At 39.1% G+C, this 20,357-nt stretch overlaps 1 protein-coding gene across 1 annotated transcript in view; it reads left to right on the top strand.

The window, feature by feature from the left end:
* The window catches only part of thsd7ba (thrombospondin, type I, domain containing 7Ba), a 149,305-nt gene that overhangs the window by 39,512 nt on the left and 89,436 nt on the right, over positions 1-20,357 (top strand). The window contains exons 7-8 of the mRNA XM_073845928.1: positions 5,831-6,022; positions 10,799-11,027. Coding sequence (XP_073702029.1) covers positions 5,831-6,022; positions 10,799-11,027 — 421 coding nt within the window. The remainder of the gene's footprint in view (positions 1-5,830; positions 6,023-10,798; positions 11,028-20,357) is intronic.

The following is a 20,357-nucleotide window of genomic DNA, read 5'->3' as shown; positions in this document are numbered from 1 at the left end:
TGTTTGTTTTTTTAGTTCTTCCACAAACTACTTTTGTGTCTGTGCTTGCAGGGGAATCAAGGGTTACTCTCTTGATCTCTTTCCCTCCTACTCTTTCATTTTTGTATGGAGGGTTTTGTACTTTGTGAACGGCGTACCATGAAATGGTACACAGATTAAGGGGTGCTCACAAGCAGCACTATTTTATTTATTTATTCTTCTCTCCTTTTCAATGCAAGTGAGCCAAAGAGATTTCAGCCAGGAAGATGTGGCCCTTGCAATGCTTTTTGCTCTCTGTGTGGGCTGTTAAGGTTAATTTCTCCAATCTGCATGCACATTTTCATTCGGCTCTCCTGGGGCAAAGTGTTCCTTTCAAACTTTTACAATTATTTCTGATACATTGTATTACAGAGGGGAAGTGGATTGATTTAGGGAGGTGGGAAGCTGGAATCATTTGATGCCTGCGATGTGACCCATAAGTCAGTGCTGTTATTTGGAGCTCTGGCATTATTCTTTCTGCAATTTAACTTATTATAGTTAGGTGTTAAAATTGCCAAGCAGCTGTTATGGTATTACAGTGTGCATTATTCAGAAGAGGAGAATAACAGCCCTGTGCAGTTGGTTAAAATGAAAATATTCGCTGCTTGGTTTTATTTCTGACTCTTGAACTGTCATTTTTGCAGTATAATTCCTGTTATTTTCTTTCTTTTCTTTTGTGAATATACTGTCGCTCATCACCGTTTATATGGTTGCGTGTGTTGGTGCACGAACTCTTACATTATATATTATGTCTTCATGTGAATATGACATCTCTGCTGGAGGACCAGTATAGCTGTTCACCTTCATATGTACATGTTTTGTTTCGAATGCTGGTGTGATTTGAAAAACCATGACTGCATTGGTCAGCCAGCATGGACTTTACAATGGTGATATGCACTAACAGCAGAATAATTGCACTTTACGCTTCATTAGATTTTTTCATAATGGGTGATTCTTCAATTAGGTGCAGCTTTAACTGCTTTAAATATTGAAAAATGAAGCATCCTAAAACTGTATTTTATTGATCACATGTGCCTGAGTCTAAAATCTATTGTGAATTTGGTGTATATACAGTTGTGCTCATAAGCTTACATACCCCTTGCAAAATATGTGAAATGTTAATAATTTTAACATGAAAATTGCATGTTATTTTTTATGTAGTACTGTCCTGAATAAGCTATTTAAAATGACAGATGTTTATATATACTTTACAAGACAAAATAATAACAGAATTGATAAAAAAATTACTCCATTCAAAAGTTTACATACCCTTGAATCTTAATACTGTGTGTTGTTCCCCACCGGGAACTCAAGCTGCGTCCGAAAACGCTATGGGGAACGTCCTCAGCTTGACACGCTCTGAAACACTTGTGTAATCCGACCAACGGGAAAGCGAAACGTCATCGCGTTGACGACGTCAGACCAGGAAGCTATTCTGTGTACAGTTCACATGGATTTGATACATTTTGCGGTCTGTGCTGATTCACAAGTATGATCCGCTCCATGCTACCGTGTCTCTGGAGCGAGGCAGACTGTGTGCGTGCTGGGGCAGTTCACATTACAGCGCGAAACCAGACTTCATTCACCCCAACGGAAAACGTATTTACCCCTCTGAATTGTTCGCTATTCTCTAGTGCATGTGCCATTCACCATGCAGAAGATTTCAGCCTCAACTTCAGCATCTGTTTATATTGTAGGGGGCGGGACGCTTTGGATTCTAGAGAGCATTTGATTGAAGTGCAGGATGATCAAAATCGTTGATCCATATTGGCGGAGATGAGAGACTATAAGCTTTGAATGCTTATATCTTCTAAATGCAAATTTCTGTATTGTTTTGGAGCACACTAGCTTATAGAGTATCTTAAGGATGACATATTCATTCTAAAAGCCAAAAAACTTCCATTTTGATTTCATGGGGACTTTAAGCCTCAGATTTGGCATTCAGTGAGCTTTGAAACTCTTAAAAAAATAAATACATGTTTTTTTTTTAGTTAATTTTAATAAACAGTTCAAAGGCAGGACAGTCAGAGCAATTTTACATTTCAAAACGACTAAAAATAAGGAAAAGCTAAATGAAAAGACCAAATGATTGAGCTATTCTAAATCTGCTTTATTTTTTATGTATTTACATAAAACAGTCATCCATATACTTACAGTACCTTACAGACTTTTTGTTGGTAGGAAATTAATGCTTTCATTTTGTAAGGATATGTTATATTGATCTTGATATTAAATTGATATTGATGTGTTATAAGTGACAGTTGAGACATTTATAGGGTACACAAGGCTAAAGGTGCTTCAGGGTAAAAGGTTTCTTTGATATTATTTTCTTCTAAACCACTAGATGGCAGAAGAAACATGGCGTAGCACTTTCCAAAACATCCACTTTTCAAGATGCACATGCAAATTTGTCTGATCCTTGACGCGATCACACTAAAATTAATTACTTTATCAAAATAAGCAAAAAATAGTACAAACTTTGCTGAAGTGATTGTTTTGAACAAGTATTAACTTTACATTATATAAAACATACATTATTTTTGCTGAAGTATTTGTATCAATACCATATGCCTTTTGCCCCATACTGGTGAGCCTTTTACCCCGTGTGTGGGGTAATAGACCCCCTTTGCCACATCATATAATATTTTTACACAAAATAAACGACTTGTATGATTTATTTTCACACAAAATCTATTGCTCCATAAATGTTCAATACAAACAATATATTTTTTCTGCAATCATACATTTTGGGCGCAGTGAAAAGCAATATTTTTTTCTTAAGGTGTGCCTTTAGCCCTGTTGTACCCTAATGTTACAAAAGATCTATATTTCAAGTAAATGCTGTTCATTTATATGTTATATTCAAAAAATAATCCTGAAAGAAAAGTATCACGGTTTTCACAAAAGTGTTTAGCAGTACTACTGTTTTCAACACTGATTATAATAAACAAAATGTTTCTTAAGCACCAAATCAGCATATTAGAATGATTTCTGAAGGATCAAGTGACATTGTGGCTGCTGAAATTTCAGTGTGCCATCACAGGAGTAAATTAAAATTTAAAATAAATTCAAATAGACTGGTTTTATTGTATTTTTGCCCAAATAAATGCAGTTTTGGTGAGCATAAGAGACTACTTTCAGACACTTTAAAAAAATCTTGACCCCAAACTTTTAAAAGGTAGTTTATATAATACCCCACAATTGAATGCAGGTGGTCTGTCTTTCTTTTGTTGATATTTCTCTGCATTGCAGGAGCCAGTTGAAATGATAATGCACTCATTTTAGGTGGTCAATAAATCTCCTCAATATCTTGGATCCCTGATGTCAGTGTCAAGAATAGAGCAAAGACCTCTTTTTAAAAACCGTCTTTTCATGATGTAGAGATCCCGGTGTGGATGAATGGAGGTTTCCGGTTCTGTCTGCAGTTTAAATTGCACTCAGGGGTCCTCCACCTTGTGCGCACAACAGTTATCTTTAAAGTCATTGACGTCCGGGACGGGTCACGTGGCCGCCAGCAGTGTTTGGCAATAGCAATTTGATTGCCAAGAACATGCCTACAGCCCCTCCTCGCCAGCCCCTTCGCTTTGATGACTCAAGAAGCCTGGTGCTAAAAGTTGGAGGCGGAGGGCTGGAGACTCGCCTTGGGGAATATCTTCCATCTATGCCTCATTGGATCAAGAACATCACCCATCTCACGTTCTTAGCCTCTTGACATGGATGCAGTTCCAGCAAAGGGAAAAATAAATAGATAGCAAATCTGCCCCTGGGTTGTTACTGCTTAACTGCATGTTTGAAAGTGAATGATAGGTTTTAGCAGAAATAACGATGCCTGGTCATGAGCGCTGGCGTTCTTCTCTCATTCACTATTTTAACTTCTTCAGAAATCGATCCGCTATGGTGGCGCATAAGAAGGGTGTGCGCCTGTTTGTTGAAGATGTTTTTTAGGGTTTAATCATTATAGGAAAGTTTGGTGTAATCCTAGAGAAGTGAATGGAAGGATTAATGTCTCTCTTTCATGCATGAAATGAGAGTTTTCCCCTCACCAACCTCAGCAGACAGCCCAGCTCTCTTTCTCTTCTGTCTTTTGATAGCTCACTGGCATCCAATAAATTAAATGGCCTTTGGTTCATCCTCTCAAATGCCGTTTCCTGTTCAAATCTTCCTTCCTGAAGGCGAACGGAAACAAATTCCGCCCATCTTATCAAGCAGTCATTAGTAAAATCAGCCGTGGCACACAAAGCAAATATTTCCGTTGGTTAATTTGTTTGAAGATTGAAGAGCAGACCTTTTTTCATCGAGAAATTGATGACATTATCACTACAGTGTGATGTGCAGCTGTAGCTTTGACAGGCTTGATCGTAAGGCTTTGGAGCGTCTTCAGAATATTAGTGTTCAGGACTTGGTTGTGTTCATCATAATGAAATCTAAATTGCCCCCTCTATTTTCATGTTTCCCATTTCAGTGATTGAACACAAAAAGGCTGATGAATCACAACTGTTGATCTCTTATTTGGAGATAAACCACTTTGTCTTCATCTAAGTTGCATTGAAAAGATGAAAGCAGTGAATATGAGCACATTTATAATGGGGGCCTCACAATAATCATGATTTACTCTTGTAACGCTGAGTTATGTGGCTATTTCATTGAATGGCTTATTCAAAAGCGCACTGAATTTCTGTCTTGTAAAGGTGCCATGGGTTTGTGGTTGAATTGTGGTTGAGTTTTTCAAAGCTAGTGGCTATATCTTAAGAACATTTAGGTCACGGAACGTGTGTGTGACTATTCAGCTATATTTTTTCATGATTATATCATATATATATTTTTTATGTTACACTTCTGTACAAAAATTAGTGTTGGTAAGATTTTTTTAAATTTTCTTTAAAAAAGTTTTTTACATGATTACTGATGCTGTAGTTATTTGATCAAAAATACAGAAAAAACAGATACATTGTGAAATATTATTACAATGTAAAATAACTGGTTTGTATTGTAATTTATAACAACATTTAAAATCTATACACAATGTATATTACAATACACTGTACGTTGTAATATTAAAGGGATAGTTCACCCAAAAATGAAAATTCTGTCATTAATTACTTATTAATTACCCTCATGTCGTTCTAAACCCATTCGTTGATCTTTGGGACACAAGTTAAGATATTCTTGATGAAATCCGAGAGCTTTCTGACCCTTCATAGACAGCAACGCAACTGACACGTTCAAGGCCTAGAAAGATGGTAGGAACATCAATAAAAATTTGATATCAGTGGTTAACCCTAATTTTATGAATCTACTTTTTGTGCGCAAAGAAAAAAAAAAGGACTTTATTCAACACATTGGAGATGGCAGCACCACATGAAAGAAGAAATTGTTGAATAAAGTCATATTTGTTTTCTTTGCACACAAAAAGTATTCTTGTAGCTTCATAACATTAATGTTGAATCACTTATGTCCCCATTTATAATGTACTTACAACCTTTCTGGACCTTGAACATGTCAGTTGCATTGCTGTCTATACAGGGTCAGAAAGCTCTTGGATTTCGTCAAAAATATCTTAATCTGTGTTCTGCAGATAAACAAAGGTCTTATGAAGTTGGAATGACATGAGGGTGAGTAATTAATAACAGAATTGTCATTTCTGGGTGAAATATCTATTTAAATGTTGATAAAGGTCAACATATTTCTTCTTTCTTTCCAGTGAGAAATAGGCACATGTACTTGCTTTGAATCAACTACAATAACCTCTTCTATTTGTGAACACCGAGTAATGATGGTGACATTACAACTCGTGTCATGTTCCACTGAACAGGGCAGCTTGTTCCTGAGGAGCTCTGTGAAGATGAGCCGCCCCCTAAAGAGATGTCCTGTGTGATGGCGTGTTCGGGCGACTGTGTGCTCAGCTCATGGTCTGATTGGTCCTCCTGCTCCCACAGCTGCTCCAGTAAAAACTCAGAGGGCAGACAAAGCCGCACACGGACCATATTAGGCTTACCGGGAGAAGGTCAGTTGACTTTCATCTTCTACAGAAATTGGATAATAATGTTTCTACAAATGTCTGACCAATTCATTTTAATTAAAGCATGCAAATTCATGGTGAGCCTGGCCTGGATGTCTCTCTGCACCTTCCTTTTTATTACAATAAAAAATGTTTGTTAAATGAAAAAACAAACAAACAAACAAACATATAATAATAAGAAAAAAAACAATAGATAATTTAATGCTGTGATATTGATTTGACAAGGGAAGTAATTTACTCTTAATATCACTCTGAGAGTGACATAACACCATTAATCAGTTTGTTTTTGTGAGCGGAGGAGCAATTTTGCATTCTGTATATTTGTTTCAGAGGAGCAGTGATAAAAATTTGTTCACAGGGTCTGCCTACATACAGCTGTGGGCTTTTCCAATCACACACAGTCCTTCTGGAATGACAGAAAGAGCTGTGTAATTAAGACTTAAATATACCTTAGTCTGGAGACTACTTCCGCCCCCTCTGCTGCCACACACACATGAGTAACGGCTCCTACATACACTTCTCTCCATGCATCTGGAAAATGGAAATAAAGCCCCAGCCTCTACACACCATCTACCGAGTGTCATTAATCAGACAAGCCCTTATTAATATTCAGCCGGTCTATGTTACACTCATAATGAGTCCCTGTGTTATGGAGAAAGGCTGAATGTCAATACAATGTCATTAGCTTCAAGGGCAGATGGTGTAGGAATTACTTTTAATTATAAAAAGTGCAGAAGTAATTTTGGAGGCTGATCTCACAGAACTTGTCACAGGTGTTCCCACATCACATGTGGAATACACATTCAGTTTCCTAATTCAGTTGTACTGTAGTATGTTCAGTTGATTTCACATACAAGAAAGTTTGATTAGACATTGAATCTCTGGCTGATACAGATAAGCTGATATTTATTTTGATTTTATGGTTGATGGAAGATTCTACACTATTTTGTGAGGTTTCAAAAAATCTTGATATTGTCATCATGAACTTACCCTCATGTTTTTTCGAACATGAAAAAAAAAAAATCTTTTATGTTTCACAAGGTCATATAAGTTTGTAACCTCAGTTCTTTGTTTGGTCAAAGAGGAAAACTCAAGCTATTGGTTGATCTGTTGTTGCTGTGTTGAGGAATTTAAACAAACAATGGTAATATTTTGCTAAAATATGTGACCCTGGACCTGTCAGTATCGTGTCCTGTTTTGTCATGTTTTCCTAGTGTTTTCCCCCTGTGTTTCTAATATATTTGGTTTGTTCCGTTTGCTCCCCCTTTTGGTTCATGTTTATTTGGTTTACCCTTGCCCTTATTTGGACTTCCCCCTCTTTATCCCTGATTGGTTTCACCTGTCCTTGTTATCTTGTTAGGTTGCCACTCCCCTGTTTCAGTAATTATATAGTCCTTTGTTCCTCTTTCCCCTTGTCCAGTCTTGATGTTGCTACGTGTTTTTCTGCTCCTGGCCTTTTGTTTGTTTATTTACAATAAATCAGTGTTTTTTGTTTGTACCCCATTGTCTACGAGTTCTCCCTGGCTCCTTGTCTCCGCACGTGTTACAGAAGATGACAGAAGATGATCTGGGCTGAGGACCAATTCCTGAACCTGCAGCAAGGTGAGTGTTTGCTGGAGGAGTATGTGAAGGAGTTCCTGAGTGTTTACCATCTGGTGAGATGGAGCGATAAAATGGTTCACGCATGTTTCCAGATGGGACTCAAAGATGATTATTTGTTCCAATTGATTACTCCAAATGATTGCTACCGTCCTGTAGCAGATTTTGTAAATTTTGTTCTTGATTTATGTGGTTCCCCATTCCAAGTCATGGTGGAGGATGGTAATCCTCCTCCCATCTGGAAACATGCAATCACCCCACCTCACCAACAGCCAGTGCCCTCCGCATATCACTCCAGCGACCTCAATCCCCCCTTGCCTCCCATGTGTCCCCAAGTCCTCCATAGCTCCACAATGGTCCTCAGCCCAGTACCTCAGGCCACCACGTCAGAGTCTGCTCACAAGATGGCCGCCACGTCAGAGTCTTCTCATAAGATGGCCGCCATGTTAGTATCTGTTCTCAAGATGGCCGCCACGCCAGAGTCAGCTCCCAAGATGGCCGCTGTGCCAGAGTCTGCACCCAAGTTGGCCTCCGTGCCTGAGTCCCCGGCCAAGATGGCCGCCATGCCTGAGTCCCCGGCCCAGATGGCCGCCAAGCCTGAATCCCCGACCGAGATGGCCACCAAGCCTGAGTCCCCGGCCGAGATGGAAACCAAGTCTGAGTCCCCGGTCGAGATGGCCACCAAGCCTGAGTCCCCGGTCGAGATGGCCACCAAGCCTGAGTCCCCGGTCGAGATGGCCACCAAGCCTGAGTCCCCGGTCGAGATGGCCACCAAGCCTGAGTCCCCGGCCAAGATGGAAACCAATTCTGAGTCCCCGGTCGAGATGGCCACCAAGCCTGAGTCCCCGGTCGAGATGGCCACCAAGCCTGAGTCCCCGGTCGAGATGGAAACCAAGTCTGAGTCCCCGGTCGAGATGGCCACCAAGCCTGAGTCCCCGGTCGAGATGGAAACCAAGCCTGAGTCCCCGGTCGAGATGGAAACCAAGTCTGAGTCCCCGGTCGAGATGGAAACCAAGTCTGAGTCCCCGGTCGAGATGGAAACCAAGTCTGAGTCCCCGGTCGAGATGGCCACCAAGCCTGAGTCCCCGGTCGAGATGGCCACCAAGCCTGAGTCCCCGGTCGAGATGGCCACCAAGCCTGAGTCCCCGGTCGAGATGGCGGTCTCTCCCGAGCCCCCGGACAAAATGGCTGCCGCACCTGAGTCTCCGTTGGTTCCGCCCAGCCCTCCAGTGTCCAGCCCTCCAGTGTCCACGCCTCCAGAGCGCCCTCCAGTGTCCGCGCCTCCAGAGCGCCCTCCAGTGTCCATGCTTCCAGAGTGCCTTCCAGTGACCGCGCCGCCAGAGCGCCCTCCAGTGACCGCGCCGCCTGAGCGCCCTCCAGTGACCGCGCCGCCAGAGCGCCCTCCAGTGACCGCGCCGCCTGAGCGCCCTCCAGTGACCGCGCCGCCTGAGCGCCCTCCAGTGACCGCGCCGCCTGAGCGCCCTCAAGTGACTGGGCCACCAGACCTGCTCTTCCAGAGTCTCCGCTGGAGACGCCCAGCCCTCCAGAGTCTCCGCTGGGGTCGCCTCGAGTGCTGTCCAGAGCCCACTCACCCCGAGCGCCGTCCAGAGCCCGCTCCTCAAGAGCTCCCTCCAGAGACTACTCGGGCTTGTGGTCCCCTAAGTGTCCCCACCATGGCCCCCTGAACTATCTGCTCTGCCATGGCTTCCCGAGCTCGCTGACCCACCATGGTCCCCTGAACTGTCTGCTCCTCCTTGGCCCCCAGAACACCCAGATTTGCCCTGGAGGCCGCGCTTGAATCCTGTGTCCCTGGTGTCCCTGCCTAGCAGTCTCCAGGGCGCCCACCCTCCCTCCCCTGTAGATGTTACTAGGCGCGAGACGCGCCTTCTGTTAGGGGAGGGGGGGTGATGTCAGTATCGTGTCCTGTTTTGTCATGTTTTCCTAGTGTTTTCCCCCTGTGTTTCTAATATATTTGGTTTTTTCCATTTGCTCCCCCTTTTGGTTCATGTTTATTTGGTTTACCCTTGCACTTATTTGGACTTCCCCCTCGGTATCCCTGATTGGTTTCAGCTGTCCTCCAGGGTTACATATTAGTATATATTTTGACTTATAATACCTTATTAATTTCTTATCCACCTTATTTTTCCCATAAGAGTGGGCACGACATTTGTAAATTTTATGGGTCAGGCTTCCTGTCTCATCTGCATCCAGCTGTTTTTTTTATCTGTACAAAACAGCTAGATTTGCTGCTTGATATTACAAATTGGTGTGTCTTACCATATTATTTTAATGTATTATCCTAAATATGAACACACTGGTTTTCAGTGCAAACTGTTTTACTGTCTACTGCACATTGTTATTCTTCTCATTATATCCCTATAGTGGCTAATGAGCTGGAAGTGTTGCCCATAAGCTTACTTCTGAGTTAAAGAATTAGGTGGATAAACCATCAAGGTTGAATTTTTTTTCTCTCTTTTAAAAAATATGTGTACACCAGTGTACACCAGTGTATAGATTTTTCAGTATAGATTTTATTAACATTTTGATTCAGCTTTTTAAATTTATCTTAAATTATTTGATTGTGTTTTTGTAATTTAGTATTTTTTTAAATAATTATTTTTTTTTTGTCATTTTTAAACAGTTTTAATTTATTATTATTCCAGTTTTAGTTTTACTTCAGTGTTATTACTTAACAGCATTTCAAATTATCATCTAATATTTATATTTTATTTAATTTCAGCTAAATTTCAATTTAAAAAACTTTATCAATTTACTTTACATTCGTTAACAATAGCAACACTGTGACGCAGGCTCTTTTAGCATTGCATTGAACAGCCGGACAGCCTGAGTTTGAGGCAACCAGACTTTGTTTGTCTGACCAAAGAAATATGATATTATTATTTATTTTATTTGATGCTGCTAGTTGTTTAGAAATTGCATTATGAACAATTCTTTTTACACAGTTTATATATACCACATAAAAAAGCTCAGCCTATTTCTCCTTTCATACGTCTTTAGTACATGCCCTCATATGTCCCGGTAGATTTCAGTTTCATGAGTCTTTGTGCTCATGTAGCTCGTTAACATTTTATGGAGCATTAAAGCAAACTTAAGAGAGGCTTTTCCATCTGTAATGCAGTTAATGATCTTTCCCATTCCCAGCTAAGGCATGTCCAGCTGCTACTGCTCTAGAGGAGTGGAGAACTTGTAATGATCATCCATGCATCACATTCTACTGGGAAGCGTCGCCATGGGGACCATGCATCGAGGACTCCTCCATGAATCTAAATGGCACTGGCTACTGGAACGGAACGGCCACCTGTGCAGTCGGGGTGCAGATTCGTAAAGTGGTCTGCATGAAAATGGGCGTCGGGCCAGTTATTCCCAAAAGGTGCCTTATTTTTATGTATGAAATTTATAATCTGTGGATTTGTATATTTCCACACACGGTAAAAGTATTCACAGTGGCATTTTGTGGAGGTTAGATTATTAAAGCACATAGATTTTCCACAACTGCTCATAGCATGAAGTAGAAATGGTGTATTTTACTAGTCTTTGGTGATCACTGCTTTTAATTTGAAACAACATAGAAAGGAAGGCAATAATGCTTTGTTCAAAAAGACAGCATTTTTTTTTTTTTACCTTTATTTTTTTTTTTACTTTAAATCTCTTTGTTTGTAGTCTGAACAGCCTTATTGAAAACCTATCCTTTTGTGATTTTAAATCCGATAAAAATTAGATTTTGGAAATGTGCTTCATTCAGTACAGTGAGATCATATTTCATTTTGTTTTTTCATCATTTGGGATCCAGTGTGACTAACGTCGTGCACAATTTAGTCATAGATGTAGGCACCACTGCACTTTATCTCATTTACACACACATAGGATGAACATCACATTGTCATATCACACTGTGTCGTTATCTTTAAGCCAAGATGGAAAATGTGTGCCAAAGTTAGGACACCCTATGATTCAATTGCCTGTAGATCCACTTTTTGAAGAAATAACTTTATCAGCTTTATTGAGGTTTGGGGCTATTTGTTCATGTCCAGCTTTTACCACAGCATTTCAGTCAGGATCAGGTCTGGACTTTGACTGGGCTGTTGCAATTATATTGTACATTTGCTGGTGTGCTTGGGGTAGTTGTCTTTTCGCATTACCCAATTTTGGTTCAACTTTAGCTGTTGGACGAAGATCCTCACATTTGACTCTAGAATGCTTTGTTATACAGAGGAGTTCATGGTTGACTCAATGACTTTGAGGTGCCCAAAGTGTGACTACAAAACAAGGTCAAAATCATCAGCTATCCATCAGCATGTGGAACTTTTGGTATGAGGTGTTTGTGCTAATGTGCTCTTTAGGTTTTTACCAAACTTGGCACTGTGCATTATGGCCAAATATCCCAAACTTGGGTCTTGTCTTTTCAAAGGACAAGTCTTATGGTTTGTTCAGATGCAACTTTGCAAACCTAAACCCTGCTGCCATGGTTTTTTTTTTTTTTAGAAAGAAAGAAGAGCCTTTCTTCTTTCAATTCTTCCAAGCATGCCATACTTATATGCCATACATATTTTTCTGATTGCACTGTCATGAACATTATCATTTAACATGTTAACTGAGGCCTGAGGTGTAGTTCTTGGGTTGTCTGCCATTTGTTTGAGGATCACAGGGTCTGATTTTGAGGTGAATTTCGTGGGATGTCTAGTCCTGGGAGGATTGGTGTCTGTCTTCCACTCAATAGGGTGTCCTAACTTTTTTACTTGACTGTGTTGTACAGAACACATGGGTAATTCTGACCCAGCTGGTTGGGTTAATTTTTTTTACTCAAAATGCTGGGTTGTTTTATTTAACTCAACTTTTGTTTAAAAATGTCTGTATCCCTGGCTTAAAATGGGCTGGAAATTAAAAATCACACACAGAATTGCTAGAGGCAACAGCAATAATCAAAAGATGAACATTTATTAAAGGGTTAGTTCACCCAAAAATGAAATTTTGTCATTAATTACTCATCCACATGTTGTTCCAAACCCGTAAGACCTTTCATCTTCGGAACACAGTTTAAGATATTTTTGATTAAGCTACAAGAATACTTTTTTTTCACAAAGAAAACAAAAATAAAGACTTTTTTCTAGATTTTCGTCTCTACCGCGTCACTTGTGGATGCGCGTTCATGCGTGTGGCACTGACCCAGATCCGGCTTTATGACGTTAAACATGTGTCGTGCCTTCTTTACATGTGGAGAAAGACGCACGCTCTATGAAAGCTATTGAAATCTATGAATCTGCATCAGCACCACCACATGCATGCATGAGAGTACTCTCGTGAACGAGCATCCACAAGTGACGCAGTAGAGACAAAAATGTGGACTAAAGTCTTTATTTTTGCTTTCTTTGCGCAAAAAAAAATTATTCTTGTAGCTACATAAAATTACAATTGAACCACTGATGTCACATAGACTACTTTGTCAATCCTCTTGGTACTTTTCTGGGCTTTGAACGTGGCAGTACCCTTGCTGTCTATTGAAGAGTCAGAGACCTCTCAGATTTCATCAAAAATATCTTAAATTGAGTTCCAAAGATGAACGGTCTAACGGGTTTATAACAACATGAGGGTGAGTAATTAATGACAGAATTTTCATTTTTGGGTGAACTAACCCTTTAATAAGAACACCCATGGACAAAAATACAGAAATTTAATTTATTAGGGTGAAAACAGCATAGTTTACAATATTACTTACAATTAAACTTGTTTATCAAGCATTTTAGAAATAAAAAAGTAAAAAGTAATATTTTAATCAAAGTGTATTCAGACATTCTCAGTTATCCCTTGCCACCGAAATCTGAGCCGACGATGGGCTGTTGTTCGGCAGGGGAACTGTGAACCTCCATAACCTGCCCATAAACAACAGTACTGAGATAAGAGAACTTTTTTTCCCTGCTAAAAAAAACAGCTAAACTACCCTAGGTTGGTTGGCTAGTCTTAGCTGGTTTAAGCTGAAAGTAGCTGGTTCCAGCTGTTCTCCAAGTATGACCAGCTAAGGAAGTGACCAAAATTCCTCTAAAACCAGCCAACCAGCTTGTTTTTTTTTCAGCAGGGATATAAAATCAAAATTAATTAAATTCAGTATTATAATGAATAAATTCAGTTTATGTTATGTGAGGCAAAAGGCATTTCCATTATGTGAAACGACCTCTTTTAACTGACTGACATTTCTTCCCTTTATGTTGCGTCCCATAAAATAAAAACATTTACAGCACAGTAAAGACTTTATACATGGAATAAAATGTATACAAACCTTTATTTCACTGAAGAAGTGCACCAATTAGGCGGTGCTGTGAACTGCTCTCTTCTGAAGAGGACCCAAAAAGCTCAACTCAACAGCTAAGTTTAAGTGGTTGAAGTACAGTATCAACTTACCAGCTACTAACCCAACAGCTGGGTATTACAAAAACTACCCAGCACTGGAAAAAAAATAACCCAACACCCAGCAGACTCAAACCAGCAGTTGGGTAGAAAAAATAACCCTGCATTTTTTAGAGTGTGGTAATGCCTTTAATGCTTATGCTTTTTTTGGTCAATATAAAAAAATGACAACCAGCTCCTAATCAAATACATTCAAATACCTCATCAAATATGTGCTGACATGAAAGTTTCAGAATGTTCCTGAATCCAGCCTGTTTTCTTTATGGGATCATCCATTTTTATAGCTTCATCTTTAAAATATTGTCAGCATTTTCTCTCCCTGATATATATTTTCAGATACAAGAGGCATATCACACACACAGATTTGGTCAATAATGAATTTGCCACATGGAAATATATCCCTCTGCTAGCTTTTGTAAATATATGTACATTTTGTTTGAACAGAGCAGTAAATTAAAGCAGATATTATTAGACGCTGCTTCTCTGGGATGCATCTGCGAACAGAAAAATTTGGAAGTAGTGTTTTGCGTATTTCTGCTACGGAATCCTAAAATCCCACTGATAGTTTTTCATTCAAACATCTTCACTCAAGCAGCAAAAGCTGAGATTCAAAATGTTAGTGGTGCTTGCAGCAGGTTGTGGTACTTTTGCACAGCATGAATGAAATGTACAGTAAAAACTGAAAGCGGTTCTCAAGAGTTTCACATTTCCCTGACCTTTTCTCAGGAGAAGAGTGCTTGGTTTACTTGTGCTGCAACCGTATCTTGTACATTGAGTCTGTCAATATTCTCAGGCTTGTGATGTGAGTGACTCTGAATGCAGGCTTGACTGATTGTCTCTGTTTCCTGTATGAGAGGGGTGGAGGTTCATGTTGCCCCAGGTCTTTCCTTGATAAATGTTTCCTCTGGGAGCATAGTAATGGCGCTTTGGGTAAGATAAAATGTTCTATTGCATTGCATGGAGAAGATATTGTGTTGTGCATTGGAAAAAGTACTCATAAATAATGCAGCTGTTTATCCATTTCTTTCTTTTATATTAATGACACCAACGTAAAAGTGAGTTTATGGGCTGATGTATTTCACTGGCCTGGCTATAGGTTTCGCTTGACCTCAGTTTTGAGAGGGGAGCTGTCTGGAATTACATCCCAGTTTTTCTCATATCAGTATTTTTATTTTATTTTATTTACTTTTATTTTATTTTAATAAGGGTTCAAGTAGCACTGAAACCCTATTATAATTGTTAGAGTGGCCATAGATCAGCAATCTCCACATAAAACCTATTGTGCAGACCAAACCGTAAGTCGTAGAGACTTGAAGGGATGGTAGTACTCAAACCGCCAACAACGTCACCAAAGCTCATCCCAGTCGGCCTGACAGTGGGCACTACAGCGATTAAAAGTAACTCCTAAACCGTCAGTCGCAGGCTCAATTGTCTTATGTCACTGGAATTCTTGGCTCACATCGGACAAAACACATGCCTCAGATTCGTGAGCATGGTGAAATATTTGGGTATTTTTTGAAAAACCTACTTTTGCGAACTAGTTTTTTCGCCTGATCGAAACCAAACCAGTGCAGAAAGATTCTTTGGAGAGTGTATATCAGTAATTATCAAAAAAAATTAAACTTTCAACTCACTGTTGCAAAGGGGCACCAAAATGTTTGAAAGGGGCAGGGCCACTTTCAGTAAAATGCCTATAACTCCTGAATGAAATGAGATATCTTCAATAAACTCACAACACTTTTGTAAGAGCTCAATCTAAAGTCACAGAACAAAAATCATGGCGCCTGGCCACTTGGCGGGGCTATAAGGAGGAAAAACTTTAAAATGGCTCTAACTGTGCAACCATTTGTACTATCTACATTCACATATCTCAAAAAACATTGGCCTGCCATTGGCCAATAAATTTTAAGAACCAATTAGACAAGGTTAACGGAGGACGATCAGAGCGAAACTCAGTGGGCCTGTTTAACCACTGGGGGGCGTAAACAATTGCGAGTTTTTTTCGCACATACACACAATATTTGTGTCATATGATAGAACTCCTCATTCCGGACAACTGTGCCTCTAGAACCACTGCTGTCAATTAAATCGTTTGTTAAATGATTGAGAAGATATAGAAAACCTACTTTTGCGTACTAGTCCTAGATTTTCCCCTCAATCTGGAAAAAAAGACTGCGGTACAATTTTCCGGACTCTCTAGGTCAATAATTATCAATCTGGGAATCTATAACGGAGTTGTTTAGAAAAGGGGCCTGTCCAAATTTACCTAATATCCTATAAAGACTAAAGAAAAGCTCAAAACTTCCCGAAACCTGCTGAGTACATGTTTTAAGGAGATCGGACCACAGCTGACGCTATAACAGTCATAAACATTACAAAACATATTTGTATGGTAAATTACCTGAATTTCTCCGAAATGTGTTTTCTGAAATCAAATTTAAAATGTATTACGTTGTTTATTTCTCATTTTCTCTATTTAGTTTTTCCTGAAAAACAAGGCAAAAATACTGATTAATAAAAGTGTTTTTTTTTTTTTTTTTGCAGTATAAACCCTGCATTGAGCTCACAGTGGGAGAGGGTTTTTTGCTGTAAGAGCTTGAAAGGCATAGCGTGTGTTAAGGAGAAAGAGGTGTCAAATACCGCTGTGTTTACAAATGAATTGGTAATCTAGGCTTCTTTACAGTCAGCAGAGGACAAATCACACTCTGGTTTATAGCGATCTGTTGACACACATGCACACACAGACGTACTAAATCATAAATCACAGATGGATGTACTGTATTGCATGTGTGTGTGTTTGATGGTGTGGGTGAATTTATGTGTTTGTGCCACACACATATCATATCCCTTGTGCCCCGTCGCATGTGCTGGAGGCAGCAAGAACCGAGCATCAGTTATATAGCGTGTGTTCTGTCATCATATGGAAGCAGCTGATGTTTCATACGTAGGTGGAGTGTGTTCAGATCCCCACTTTATTTAAAACAGCAGGGCTGAGCTATTTAAACACCCTGATATATGAAATGACCCAACAGGGAGATGTTTGTTTATCTTACTGCTGCTAAACCGCATCTTTATTAATACTCTTTTCCTGATATGCTTGCATAAATAGGAAAACAAACCAGGTTCTATATAGGTGCAGTGCAACAAATTCGTCGACACTCTTTTGTCTGTCAGCATCAAATGTGAATGCACTGTAATCACAGCCGATCAGAGGATATTTAATTGTAATATTGTTAATAATGAGTACTGTATAGTTACATGAAACAGGATGATTTATTTGTTCAGTTCATTATTTTGGACCAATGAAGTGTGGGTGATGCAAGTTTAAGCTTTAAGATTTTTTCAGATCCTATTTCCCCTCATTCCACATCATTTCCTGTCTTCTCTCTCCACTGCTGCTCTCCACACTATCTCCGCTGCCATATTTCCTGCCTTGTTTTTTTAATAAATGGAATCGCTTTAATCTAAAGCCTTGGGTGAATTATTGATTTTTCTAAAACTATAGCAACAGCAGTATGATAAAATACTGTTTAAAAAAATCATTGTATTTATTGTTAATAATAATCGTAATAAAAGTAATTTGTCCTACAGATAGGATGTTTAAAACTTGTAAGACCTTCGTTCATCTTCAGGACACATGAAATTCGAAAGCTTTCTGATGCTGCATAGATAGCAACACAACTGACACGTTCAAGGTCCAGAAGGGTAGTAAGGACATTGTTAAAATAGTCCATGTGACGTCAGTGGTTCGATGTTATGAAGCTGCGAGAATACTGTCTGTGTGCAAAGTAAACAAGAATAACGTCTTTATTTAACGTGTCTTTGGTGTGTGTGGTGCTTCTGACGCAGGAGCCGGCATTCTGTCATTATTTTTGTTTTCTTCACGCACAAAAAGTATTCCCATAGCTTCATGAGTGGTTTAAGATTAAACCACTGATGCCCTTTCTGGGCCTTAAATGTTGTAGTTGTTTTGATGTCTATGCAGGGTCAGAAAGATTTCAATTTCATCAAAAATATCTTAATTTGTGTTCTAAAGATGAACAAAGGTCCTACGGGTTTGGAACCACGTGAGAGTGAGTAATTTATTACAGAATTTTCATTTTTTCAAACTTATTCCATTGGTTAAGAGTCGCTGTGTTGGGATGAAAAAAAGTTGCATCTCATATATTTTGTTTTGGGACTTGATGCTTGCTTTTCCAATGGCTACAAACATGCCTCATCCAATTGAATTTTATGTTGGAACACTGCAAGAACACACACTTTATTCATGCTTTGTATTTATACAGACATACAGTGCTTTGGAAAAGTATTCATACCCCTTTTTCACATTTCACAACATTTTATGTTGCTGCCTTGTGGTAAACTGCTTTAATTTTTTTCCTCATCAATCTACACTCCATGCACCATAATGGCAAAGCAAAAAAAAGAGCAAAAACCAAGCCCTGAGGATACAAAAAACTCCCTGTAGAGCTCAGAAACAGGATTGCATCAAGCCACAGTCCTGGGAAAGAGTTCAGAAAAAATCTGCTGCATTGAAAGTTTACAGAAGCATGTAGTCTCTATTACCCTTAATGGAAAAAGTTTAAAACAACCAGAACTCTTCCTAGAGCTGGCCTCCTGGCAAAACAGAGCAATTGATGGAGAAGGGCCTTGGTTAGACTGGCGACCAAGAACCAGATGGTCACTCTAGTTGAGCTGCAACACAAAATGTGAAAAAAAAAAAATGACAGGGGAATGAATACTTTTTCAAGGCACTATAAAGATACTCAACCCGTTGTCATCTGTGATGTCTCCTCAGTTCTGTCTTCCTTTCTACTGATTTCTTGCATTTATCCTCCACCCACTCTTTTGTTCCTTTGCTAAAGCTCTGTAGCATCATTGCCTTTGGGTGGTTGCCCTCTGTAATGGCATTCTGCTCCACAGAGCACAAAAGTGAGAGAGAAGCAGATGATTCATGTCTCTGTTCTTTCTTGTCCCCTGCTTTGATGTGTCCTGTTTGCTGGTCTCCAATGCCTGTAGTTGGTAGAGCCCTGCTGAGCCCTGCCGCTTCTCTTTAGAGCTGCTGCATGCTGGGAATTGAACCAAGCCTGGAAATGAAATGTCCAGAATCCAGCTCATTGGGCTGGACGTTCTCCAAGGGGCAACATGCTCTCAAACAAAAGCATGCACATACTTACACTCCCAGAGACACACATGAAACAAACTCCTCAGCAGGACATACGGCCTAGTGTGTATGTAGGAGATCATGTACAGTCATCCAGTCATTATCGCAAAATAATGGCTCTCGTTTCAGCCTGAAGGGGTTTGTTTTGTGAAAATGACCGGCTGGTTGTACTTTATGCCTTATATATTCACCAGGGAGAATGTTATTATCCCTCCTACGACATTGCTGTTTACCAGATAAATCAATGTCCATGAAATATTGATTTAAGTTAAATATGTTAGAAGAAACCAATACCGCTGAGTGCTAGGAAAGGTATGAAGCAGGTATACTGTTGTGAAAAAAGTACACCACATGGAAAGGAAATGCTGTGGTATACTTATTTTTTTTTTCCACAGAAAACAATTGAAGTTCTGTTGATATAATGTTTAACAAAAAACTATAAACTTTTACAGCTTTTCAGGTATTCTACTGGTCAAAAGTTTCTGAACAGTAAGATTTTCAATGTTTTTTAAAAAAAAGTCTTGTTTATTTGATCCAAAGTACTGCAAAAAAAAAAAAAAAAACAGTAAAAATCTTAAATATTTTTACTATTTAATAGAACTGTTTTCTATCTAAATATATTTTAAAATGTAATTTATTCCTGTGATTTCAAAGCTGAATTTTAGCATCATTACCCCAGTCACATGATCATCTAATAATACATTTTGCTGCTCAAAAAACATTCATTTTTATTATTATTATGTTAAAAACAGCTGAGTAGAATTTTTTCAGGTTACTTTGATGAACAGAAAGTTCAGAAAAACAGCATTTATTGAAAATAAAAATATTTTGTAACATTATAAATATCTTTATCATCACTTTTGATCAATTTAAAGCATCCTTGCTAAATAAAAGTATTAATTTATATAATTTCTTTCCTAAAAAATAAATGGTATAGTGTATAATGTTACAAAAGCTTTTTATTTCAGATAAATGCTGATTTTTGGATCATTCTATTCATCAAAGAATCCTGAAAAAAATCTGTTTTAAATATTGATAATAATAAAAAAAATAATGTTTCTTGAACAGCAAATCAGCATATTAGAACGATTTCTGAAGGATCATGTGACACTGAAGACTGGAGTAATTATGCTGAAT

This window comes from Garra rufa, chromosome 8 (genome assembly GCF_049309525.1).
Source record: "Garra rufa chromosome 8, GarRuf1.0, whole genome shotgun sequence".
NCBI lineage: Eukaryota > Metazoa > Chordata > Actinopteri > Cypriniformes > Cyprinidae > Garra > Garra rufa.
This window is presented reverse-complemented; position numbering and strand designations above follow the sequence as displayed.